The 12,235-nt window shown below is 36.7% G+C and overlaps 1 protein-coding gene across 1 annotated transcript in view; it reads right to left on the bottom strand.

The window, feature by feature from the left end:
- Nucleotides 1-2,777: 2,777 nt before the first annotated feature.
- The window catches only part of KCNN2 (potassium calcium-activated channel subfamily N member 2), a 78,693-nt gene continuing 69,235 nt past the window's right edge, over nucleotides 2,778-12,235 (bottom strand). Inside the window, exons 7-9 of the mRNA XM_056325459.1 lie at nucleotides 10,829-10,956; nucleotides 6,092-6,161; nucleotides 2,778-4,199 (exon numbers count right to left, since the gene is read on the bottom strand). Coding sequence (XP_056181434.1) covers nucleotides 3,912-4,199; nucleotides 6,092-6,161; nucleotides 10,829-10,956 — 486 coding nt within the window. The 3' untranslated portion in view covers nucleotides 2,778-3,911. The remainder of the gene's footprint in view (nucleotides 4,200-6,091; nucleotides 6,162-10,828; nucleotides 10,957-12,235) is intronic.

A 12,235-nucleotide genomic window follows, 5' to 3' on the forward strand; every position in this document is an offset into this window, starting at 1 on the left:
TAGAGCTCACAAGAGAACAGACTTACTAATCAGAAAATTTTTCTTCCACAGATAAAACTAAGAATTTTTCATTACTTTCGGTTAGGGGAAAAGAGCTTTCAGACAATATCCATTTGTAGTACTGATATGGGTAATAGGTTTTATTCTGAATATTAGACATTCATATTTAAACCATTTATTCTTTTATGCTTAGATACGCTTTTAAGTGTGCAGTCTATCAATTTGACTGTCCACATATGATCTGACATGGAAGGAGTCTTACAAACTAAGTGGCAGGAAAACTGTATGCCTATTACTTATCTTTGACTTGTAATGACGACAGTGATTCAGACTCAGTCTGGGGAGCCATGTTTTTTAAATAGCTCAGAAGGAAAGGTATGGATTTCCAAAAGGCATTTAGAGCTCCTAAGCCGGATGCTTAACTTTCAGATAGTGAAGCTCTTTCCATATCAGATCCATCCTTATGCAGCAGCAGGAGGTAAAGAAAGGCTGAGTTGCAGAAGTCTGTCTGGGTAGATCTGCAGGCTTACAGCAGATAATGATTTGCGGAGCTAGAGCGTTTGCAAGTACAATATCTGTGAATGTATTATTCTGATCCTGCAAAAACTTCAATGCAACTAAAAATTACTATTTAAATCAATGTACTTAGTTTTAAGCATAGTGAATAGGCCTATTTGTGATCTTACATTTCAGGCAGGGGATCTTTGCTAAATGTCATTAAAAATGCAGGGATTAGCAACAAGACTCCAAAGTAACTGATAAACAGAATCGGCGTCTGGAATGCAGTGAAAAGGAGAAATTCAATAGCAACTGAAAGCTGAATTTTCCTATCAGTGAGACTAAAGCAAGAAGCACATGAAGCTTTTAAACTGTAACATGGGAACTATACTGTATGCTATCAGAAAGATTCCTTTTCATTTGTAAACAATCTTTCAAAGAAAAATCTACGTTCAACTACACAAGCAGTTTCAGAGATTTGCTATAATGCTACTTTTTCCTTTTGGTGAGCACATATGCTGAGAACAGTGAAGAAGTTTAAGTTTTGGAAATAAAAAATCAGTAATGGAATTTGTGGTACTACAAAACTCAAACAAGGAAAGATTAAAAGGAATTTTGCATCAGGAGTAAGAAAATCAAAGCCATGTTGCTTTGTGCTCTCCTGAATAGAAGTTTGTATTTGTCTTCGACTGGATTCATGTGTTGTGCTTAACTGCTTTTCAAAACCAGGTATTAGAAGAAAAGGATCATTACTACAAAAAATGCAGATAAATATTTGTAGTGAGCTTTAAAGTGAATTAAGAAATTGAACTGGAGTATTCCATGGTGTCATTATTGGTTGTTTGCTTTAAAATCAAAGAAAGGAATTCAGAAGAATTTACCAGCTTGTGACAGAACCCTACTGACAGGGATAGTGCTCACAACCCTGCTTGCACAAAGCTGCTGCAAGAATTCAGCAGTTTCAGGCTCCTGAGTCCTACTGTATACAAGAAATTGAGAGGTTAAGGATGACAGTTGCTCTTTCACATCAGAATTCAAACCAGACAGATCTTAATCCAAACAGACAGACTGGCAAGGATTTTCAATGTGGAGCTAAAAAAAGGCTCTTACAAATAAAAAAAAAGGTATTGTAAAGCGTGAAAGTGCTTGTTCAAGCTGACGGGACAAAAAGGAATGTATTCATGCTACAGCAAGTGTATTTCACACACAATGATAAGAAAAATATTCTAAATTCAACACAAAAAATGGGAGAATGAACAAAAAAAAAGCTTCAAAAAAAGAATTCTGAAAGTTGACTATTAAATTCCAATATTATTAATCACTACTTCTAATCCTGCAAATAATGTAAAGTGCGTGTCCTCATGACCACTCAAAATCTCGTCTAGCTTAGGACTGGACCAGCACAGTATTAGCATTGTACAATATCCATGCTTTCCTTACAAAATGAAATTCACAAAAACAAAAGCAGAACCGCATATACATAGTGCTCATTATTTCCAGTCACAAAATACCACAGTCTGTAAACAAGGCACTCCAAAGGCATGCAACTCTCCTGCTCACCTAGGGGGAAAAATACTGCAAACTCACCACCTGTCTCAAGGAGGTGAAAATTGTTAGAGACACTCCTGACCTTTTCATAAACAAGCAATGCCTCTAAATGTAACTGATATTAATCAGTTACACATTTTGTATCCCCAAAAAAGGCAGATGCTTTATTTTAAGTAGACCTGAAGTGTCTGCTGTTTTTCAGATTATGTATTTGGTTTTTGGTTTGGGGAATTTTGGGTGCTGGGGAGAACAGCTCTTCTGTTTTGTCCAGCATGGCTCATCCCTGACTTTAGTATTACATAGTATTAGATACTAGGACTAGTATCTTCCCTGCCTGCCACTACTGATCAGAACTCACAGTGTCTCATGGAGCAATTGACATTTCTTTCAATATGTATTTAGTACATATTAGTATTCCTCCAAAACAGTCAGCTTGTTAAACTTAGCTAAAGTTTCACCCTTGTCTGGAAATTGGAGGGGGTGACTGGTATGTTTCATAAATAGCAAGTACTGTAAGATATTTCATAAAGTCAAATAATTTCCTGTTTATAATTAGGAATTGTGAATGCAAGTTGTGTGTGCTGAGCATTGAAGCTTACTTAGTTTTGCTACTCTGGAATATAAACCAGGAGAAAAGTCAGCCAGAACTTTTTCACAAATGTGTACACTATGCTTTGTGGTTTTTTTGTTTTTTTTTTAAGAAAGCAGGAGACATTATTTGTGCATGAAAGTACCAGAGATACCCCACTGCCATAATTGTAATCTACAGCAGGTTTTTTTACAACAGTTTTGGGAAATATTGCTAAAAGTGTCTTGCTACGCTCGACTGCATAGCAGAAATCATGGGGAATACCCAAACGTAGTATATACAGAACACTGCTGCCATCACACAATTGTGTACACCACAACCCTGTGTGCCAGTCATTCACTCCAGAAACACGAAACACCAAAAAGGGACTGGAGAAAGAGTAGCAACCCAAGACTTTCAAAACCCAATCATCATTAATGGGAGACTTCCAGCTTGAAAGTGATGCTTCCATCTGGACATCCTTACCTGGCATAACTTTGAGACTCTGAATAAATGAACGGGACTTTACCTGTGCTTTGGGCATGCCAGTAGCTTTACAAATAGTCAGTTTAAAAGATCTTTGCCATGGGCACTGCATAAATAATTTTATATACATAGGTATATATGTATATATGTTATCTATGTATGTGTATACAAACACATGTTAAACAAAAGCCCCAAGAAGATTTAAAAAACCCGTATCATACTTTATAACTTGTTTTCTAGGATAAACTATATTTTTAATTATTCACTTTAGAAATTGAAGCTGTCAGTGACCTTTTAAAATGACTATACATATACAGCACACTGTTAGATGAACATTGATTTTTTTCCCCCTCCACTGCAAGCAAAGTTTAGAGAATTAGTTTTCATAGTGAGAAATAATTAAGCTTCAATTTTGTTTCCTAAAAGTTTATAATTAGGCCTTTTGATTGTGAGCTTTTTTTTTTAGTTAAGTCCAAGTAACCGAGCAACTATGTGCAGAAATTAACCTTTTTATTATATTATATACTGCAGTAGTAAAGTTTGTTTGAAGTGCATGAATAAAAAGTTAGTGAAATTACAGGAGGAACAATCTAATGTAGCAATAATAGGTGCATTCACTGTGCATCTGAGAGGAGGAGGGGGAAAAAAAGAACTTTTTCACCATTTTGGCCTAAAATGTGATCAGGTTTCCAGGATTCTGACATCAGAACCCAGATAACACTGGTTAGAACGATAGGGCTTTACAATAAAAGCTAAAATATTGACCATATGATGGCAAAAAGTTTTTATTTTGTGGTTAACTTATTCTCTTCTAGCTACTCTCTGATGAAGTTGGTGGTGCTGTGGAGGATGATCTCCTTCTTCTTGACAAAGATCGTGATCGTTCAGCACTGTAGGCAACATGCTTATCATAATTTTGTATCTGAGCCTCAAGGAAATCCCTCTGTTGCTGGCTGATTGTCTGGCTAATCAGTCCAGGGAGAGCTTGAATGCTACCGATTAACGTTTCCAGTTTAGTTTCTAGAGTGACAATTCTCTTCTCAAAATCTTCGCTTCTTTCATTTAAGTCAGAAATCATGTCATACATGATGTTTTGAGTCTGAAAGTAGAAGGATGTAAACAAAGGTTTAGAGAGATCTTACAAATATTGTAACAAGCAGCATAACTCTACAAAGGTTTGTAAATGGTTTTGTGCTTCGCAAAAATCCCCAAGAATATGAATATTATAACAATATCTAGTCTTGTGAACTAGTTTTCATTGTAGACTCAGAATAAACTTTCTACTAAATTTGTTGAGCAGAAATGTAATATATTTTGAGTAGCACCTTAGCTGTCAAGGTCTAAATGGATTAGACAAAAGACAAGACCTCTTCTAGAAGTCAAGGTGCTTAGAAATGCACTTTGTGAACAGTCAGTTGTGTAAGCCACCAGCAGACCAAAGCCTCCAAAGCCATGACAGCCTTGACTCCCCTGTATTTCCTCTGGTTTTAAATACCTTCATTCTTCTAAGCAGAACACAAATGTTCATTTGCTTTCTCCTTAAACTGACTAGGTTTTCTTAAACTGGCTGTATTAAGAGTAGTTGGGTGGATTGTTTTTGAAATGTAGTGCAAAGAGTAAAAGCTCAGTTGTGTGCTTCTCTGCTTCTGCATTCCCCAGTCTGTCTGCCCTCCATAAAACAGTATTTGGCTACAGCAAGTATATAGGGTGTACTTTAAAATGCCATAGTGGTCAGTAAAAATGTAATCCGAAACGTGTTATTCCGTTGCGACTTGAAACTGGTTACAAATAATGACTCAATTTCTTCCTCTGATAGACTGAGACTTCAGATTAGACAAACAAATTAAAACTGGATGTAAATCAGTAGAATAACTGGTTGAAGTTTATAAACTATCCAAAGGCAATGAAAATTAATTGAATGACTGACTGCCTGCAGTGTCAAGCACTTCAGCATCAGATGAGTGTCGATAACCCATTTCTCTGCCCACTGTTTCAAGATGCTAGCATAGCCCTTGATAGCAAAGCAGTCTACATTTAATAGTATCTGAAAAGTCCTTACCAGTTGCCAGGAGCATTAGACTGAAATGTATTTTCAGCAACTGTGGTTGTCAGGTGGTTCTTTAAAGCAAAAGGGGAATGAACACTGAATAATTTAATCTTTGCCTTGATACACTTTTAATTGAGGAGGGGTTTTAGGTACATGAAGAGGTGTACAAGAAACCCTTAGGAAAAGTCCATTAATGCCTCTAATGTAGTAAGAATGCTAATCAAAGTAACTGTCATATACTGAGGTCTAATGTGAAACCTGGAATGCTATCAGCTCAGCCCTCTAACTCTCTAGTTACTCTTTTATATTAATAAAAAATCCCAGCAACAACAGACAAGCCGTTTGCAACTGAACAGCCTCTTACCTCATCTCAATTGTCTTAAAAAAGATCCATAAAGTCTTATTATGTACTGGCAAAGTAGGCAGCTATTGTTCATTTAAAAAATTTAAACAAATGCAGACCTAAACCTACTTGTTCAAAGTCACTGCTACATAAGACAACAGGAATAGAAAACCAGAACCTCTAATTCCAGTCTGCATGAGAGCCTGTGTACTATGGTCCCTCATGGCACAGTCACTGACGCCGGACGGGAAATCTCTTCACTATGCAGCACTACACTACTACAGCCCACTCGCAGTTCAGCATTTACCAACACCACTGCAGTCACTTCAGGAGCTCTCAGAATCAGCCTCTGAATTCTTCAGTTGTACAAAAAAACCCCACCAAACAAACCCCCAAAATACAGTGCATTCAAACTCTGGCCAGAGCCATAAACAAGATGGTTTATTTAGTAGGTTTTACCACAAAACACACACATCTTTTCATTTTCTACAAATAACAAACTCGTTAACAATATTTGCATGTATAATGCATAACAACTTCACTTACAAACTCTTCATTTTGAAAGGATGCATGTTAAAAGTAACAGTAATTTTCTACTAACCTTTGCCAGGTCCACCAAAGTGTTGGCTTGATCGTTCAGTTTCCTTTGTTCCATTTTTACACTTCTTAATCTAAAAAGTGCAATTTTAAGTCAGATTTTTTTGGTGTATGTGTCATCTTAGCATTTCTAAAAAGCATGCACAAAACTTATAAGAGCAAATACTGCATGGACAATGCCTTGAGTACTTTGTGTAAAGTCAGAATTGGTTATGTGCCTGCTACAATGAGAAGCATGCTTCTTCAACACCGCAATAAAGAAAGAGCAAGGAAATGTGATGTCCTTGAGAATACCACTTGCCGTGGTCAAAGTTGAATTCAAAAAGGGAGGTAACAATTTATCCAGGCTATATGAAAGAAAGCCAAAACATTCCTCAAAGCCTCAGTATCGTGACAAGTAGATATAGGAAGAAACATAGAACAACTGATTTTTGTCATTAATGTTGTATCAATCAAGAATCTTCCCATGCCTACATGACTAGATACAGGTATTAGCCCTGTTCTGTCGGAAATGGACTGGGTTAGCAGGTGTTTGAACCTGATGGAAATACAGTGATAAGTGAGTTTCTCATTATTTTAAATAGAACTTCCATCTGACCAGCAGCTAAATAACCAACTTACTTGCCAATACATTTGATTTTCTTACATAATCGTGAATCTAAATATGATTACATTTTAAACTTACATTAGACATTCCTTTTCAATGCATGATTTAAATTACAACATTGAAAAACTATGAAGCAGCAACAAGGGTATGTTTTTCTCTTTCAAGCCTATCTGTCTGCATCATTATTAGTTATGTGCATTCTTTGAAAGATATATACATGACCCTTCTTACATGTTCCCTGAAACAAAGCCCATGTTTTTCAGGTTAACTACTAAAGGGGTGGTTTGTAGATGCAATGTTCACAAACAAGCGATTTCTCCCTTAAGTGCAAGTTATTTGTTCAACATTTCCCAACAGAGGAATACTTGGAATTCCAATGACTTTTCCTGTGGCTGTTCTAAGCAGGAAATAGCATTTTTCAAAACCAACATATCAGTTTTAAGCTATGTGTGATGAGATGCCATGCAGCCTACTAGCATGTAGGGCCAACCAAACCAACCATTTGGTTAGCAGTCAAATGAAAATAAGTTTGGCAGCATTTTGTGGCAGGTGGATTGCGAATGCATACACTGCCTGTTTTTCAGGGATGGTGTTACTTAGAAAACTAGTTTAAAGAAAGTCTTCTTGAAGATATTCCAAAATCAGGAAGTTTTTGTTCCTGCCTTTAGATACCAAGCATTTCCTTTTGTATCTAGTCTAAACACCATGAGAAAGTAAATTGTGAAGAGTGAAATAGCTTTTAACACACATGGAATTAACTCTGTTAAGGTAGAAATCAATTGTTCACATAAAAATGACATGCTGGTGGCTTGTTACTGGAGCGTCATATGCTCTTCTTCCCCTAGAGACTTCCTTCAAACCACAACATAAATGCGGACTGCAAGAATGGTGCTTTCAGGGGCTATGAGCTGCAGCTATTCTGAAGTAAAAAGTATGGAGGTGTCTCCCAGGTATGGAGCTATATCATTACAGTCTCAGAACAGAATAATTACTCAAAGGTAAGCATGAAATAATTTGACTGAGGAATGATAACCCTAGTGTTTTGGTGCGCAACTCTCAAGTAATTTGCAGAATATGTGTTTTCTGCTTTTCTGAAGATTCACTGACTCATCTGTTTGCCAGTTAGTATTTGAATTTTAAAATTTCAAGAAATCCATTGTTATTGTAGCAACACAAGTACCAGTGACATCAACATGATAATGCCCCATGTTAATCAACCCAATACCTATCACAGACTGTAAAAATGTATCTCTAGGTAATGGCAAGTCTTTAGCTGCAGCAGCCAGATTTAACAAAAGCTGTCAGACTTTCATTCCTAAATTCATTAAGAGAAAATATGAAACATCTTGATTTTATGAACTTCACTTATCACAGCAAAAGATCATGATTCTGGATCGTGTTTCCATGGCAGCAATCAGACCACTGAAGTTCACAAATAAAGACTATTTATTGCATGCAGACAGTGGTAAATTCTGCAAATTTAGAAAGGAACAGCTTATACAACTTACTTCCGAGCTCTATTTTCATTTTGTTGAAATAAAAAGACAAAACAAAAGAAAAGAAACTGTAAAATATACTAAAACAACCAAATGAGCACAGTGGGCTCGATTCAGCAAGTGGAAAGTCCTAGGGAATTGCTACTTCTTTGAGGTGGAGTCTAACTCGCATTCATGATGAAGAAACCTGTAATAGCTGCAAACCTTTCCATTAACTATTATCTGTAGATTTTCTTATTCATACAATACACAAAAGGCCTTTTAATAGTATCATTCAGAGTGATGATTTCACCTTCATCTTACTTGGTGTGCATGAGAAACAAAAAAGACCCAGACCAGCTGAAGGCAGTTTAGAGCTGTGACCGTGAGTTTGAGAGTGCTACCATGATCTGCTCTGGCTTCTTGTATGAAACTGTCCCTGAAACTTCACTCTTTTTATTTCGGTCTTTAGTGAAATAGTTGGAAAGGTGAAAGGAGGGGAAACAATAAAAACCTAAGAATCCAGAAGGATAGAAATGAGCTGTATACTACCATGAGTCACTTGAGTAAAGTTCGAAGATGTAAAGGGAGAAGAAAATCATTTGCACTCATCTACTCCACTACAGCCAGGAGAAAGCAAACTGCTAGAGCAATGTTTTCACCCATGGCACATTCTTCAGCATATTGAGAAAATTATCCTTTTTTTTTCTTTTCTTCTTTTTATTACACACAAAAGTTTTGGGAATGGGATGCAAAGTGCTAAAGAACAGAGGGAAATGCATTATTAACATAGCTGTTCAAATTTTGGCTGGCACAGCTAGGAAAAAATTACTGCTGCCACCTTCTTCACCCCTGCTCATTAGTGAATTTTTAAGGCAGGTGCAGAGTAACACTTCCTATCCCGTGAAGCTCTTCTGGTCTTGACTGATATATAAAGCTGCAGATCGAGCCTGCTGTGCTTTTTAGATTCTTCTCTGAACATGTGCACGCACACAAACACACACAGACACACAAAATAAATAGCAAAGTTAAAATATTAAGGAATAACCTTTGCAATCAAGGATTCAAGTCCAGCAAAGGATGCACAGGACGTGCCATCCTCTATCCCAGAACCCCTGCCACTCCTCTCTGCCTCCCAATGTTTTAATCTAAGCAGGATGACCAAACTGGGAAAACATACTTCATATAATCACATAAAAATGCCTTAACTTTTGTCATCTTTATATTCCTTCAAGTATTTCTGCAATATCACAGTAACATTTAATCCTGCAATTTTGCTAAATACAATATAGTGATAAAGGTTTATAGACTACTTCATATCTTAAACTTAGCTGCCCATTGCTTTAAAACATTGCTATGAAACAGAGAAACAATGACTGTTAGCCTAGATTTATTAATAGGAAACATGATAACCTGACCTTTCCTTCCCATTTTTCCTTCAAGATGACACATAGGTTTCTTTTTTCATGATGGATGCTTCCCTTGCATCTCCCACAGGTTGGATCAGACACAGACCCACACTCAAAAGCTATCAAGACATCAGTTTGAAATTAAACTTACTCAGTTTATCTACATCTCCCCAGCATCTCGTGGGAACTAATTTCATAGACTGCACAAACAGCTGCCTCAGGCTGGATGGGGACATCGAATATAGCAGACAAATAGTGGCATGGGTCCTGACTATTCTTCAAGAAGAATTTGTGGTTCCTGGGAACAGAAGTCTCTTTTTTTCTCCATGTAGTCTAAAGAAGGGTAACTGAATCATTGTGCAACTCTGCTGGTTTTGATGTACTTTATGGCAAATATGTATTATGAATTTTAGATAAATACTTATTGTCTGGCAGTACTGTAATTCAACTTAATCCTAACACTGGTTACAGTTATCTGGCTTGTTTTCAATTCCTTAAGGTTTCAGTAGATGGGAAGAACCCATCTCAATCACGCTAGAGGTGCTCAAAGGTCACACACAGACTGTTGGCATATACTCTCATTTTCTAGGATGGATGCCAGGGGTCAAAACCAACATTCAATTTTATGCACTGAGAATATGTGGTAGAGAGAGGCAACCAATGGCTGTTGGCCTGTACAATCACACTTGATGCATATTCTTTTCATTAAACACTACATACATACTCATAGGCTCTCTTATATCACATAATTATTTTATTTAATTAATTTAAAGTATTAAAATAAATCTATTAATGCTTATACAAATTATATAAAAATGTATAAATTAATTTATTAAAACAACTACTACAAATGAAACTTTTTCATTTTCTTCTGTCTGTTGTAGCTTGTAACTTACTACCTGTAACAACAAAGGACAGTCTCAGTGGCAAAAGACAAGAATAGTCTTACATAATTCAAGAAGTGTGGGAAACTTCTAAAAAAAAAGACAAAAAAAGTTTTATTTACCCCATACTGGACATACACAGCCAGTACACTTCTTTATTTTTCCACAAACAGGTAACAGAGTAAAACTACAGCTTTGCCTTAGAGAAAAATCAACCTCCAGAGCAATGTTCTATGAAGCAGGGGAGGTGGGGGGACAAGGGAGAGGGCAGGATGCAACACAGGGACTAAGAGTAACTATGCGGGAGAGGGAAACTAAGAGAGAGAAAACACCTGGAGAGGAAAACCACAGCAAAATAGTACTTACTGATGAATAGCTTGCAAGAATTTGCGTTGATGTTTCCTTACTTTCGCATGGTCTATCTTTTTAACCAGCTTTGTGTTTTTATAAATTAACCATGTTTCCCTGAGTACATTGGCCGCTGCATTTTTCACCTGTTTAATGAAAGAAAAACACCAGGCTGACAAAAGTACCATTGTGCCATGTTTTCTCTTTTCTGGTATAAACTCTTGCTGAAGCACTTAACAGCCTTGCGTAACTGTGGGAATTGGGTACATCAGGAACCTGCGGCACTGAGGGCAGAAAGCAATAAATGGACCAAGGGGACTGCTGAGCAATTTCTGTGTTACTTATAAATGTGACACTGGGACCAGCTCTCTTTGCATTGGGGAATAATTTGTCCCTCTTTAAACAGTTAGCACCATTTGGTGTTTATGGCAATATAAATTACAGTTAGGAAACACCAGTGCATTATCTGTATGATAATTAATTATATGTATTTAATAGGATCATAACATTTCTTTCATTCTTGTTTGATGATTGGTACCTCTTCTCTTAGCCATTTAACAGACTTTAAATTTCCAGAGCTGTTCGAACATACTTTCATTTTTCTTTGAATTTTTATTCTTGTTTATTTTTTACCGTTCTCTGAGAAGATAAAAAAAAAATTGTCAATTAATGTGGCCTGTGTTCTATTTCGTAACTGCTTTGAATTTTTTTTTTGAAATGAGGTTTTCCCTACATTGTTAAAGGTTAGAGTACCTACAGTTCCTTCTTAGGCCCTCTAAAATTTTCAAGAATGCTTGAAAACAACTGACAAAGAATTTCAATGCAAGGTTGATTAATGACAGAACAACTAGGTTACTTGCAAAGGAAAACTGTCCTTATTATTCGTCTTTATTTTCTCTCTCTCTGACTTTATATCATGCCAGTCACTGTAGTGTCGGAGCTAAGTCAATGTCTAGGTAAAGGCATCGCAGGAATGTCATGCAGTAGCTCTTCCCAGAAAGCGGTCCCCACCTTGTACCTGTAGAATTGTTGGAGAACGTTGGTTCTGACTTCAGTGGAAGCACAATCGCATTTTAGAGACCTCCACACAATCTCTACCCAGTGCTTGCATTTCCGCAAGGTATGGCTATCATCAAGCTGTGGGAAACCTCTCTAGTATCTGTGTAACTAATTTGTGACCTAACATGCATCTCAGATTTGTTTGCTTGTTTGCTCTTCATGTGATTTGAGTTTCATGGCTTTGAACCTACCAAAGCAGCACTTGGATACAGTATTAGACTGATATTTAGATTTAGATGAAGGATAACTAAATAAAGTAACCTTTAAAAGACACAAATGTACACTAGACTCAAAACCTGGCCAATGTTTACAAAACTTTTTTCGATCCTGAAAGACATTCTGAGCTCAGCTGTCAGATTAAACTAG

The sequence above is a fragment of the Falco biarmicus genome, chromosome Z (genome assembly GCF_023638135.1).
Source record: "Falco biarmicus isolate bFalBia1 chromosome Z, bFalBia1.pri, whole genome shotgun sequence".
In the NCBI taxonomy this organism is placed as follows: domain Eukaryota; kingdom Metazoa; phylum Chordata; class Aves; order Falconiformes; family Falconidae; genus Falco; species Falco biarmicus.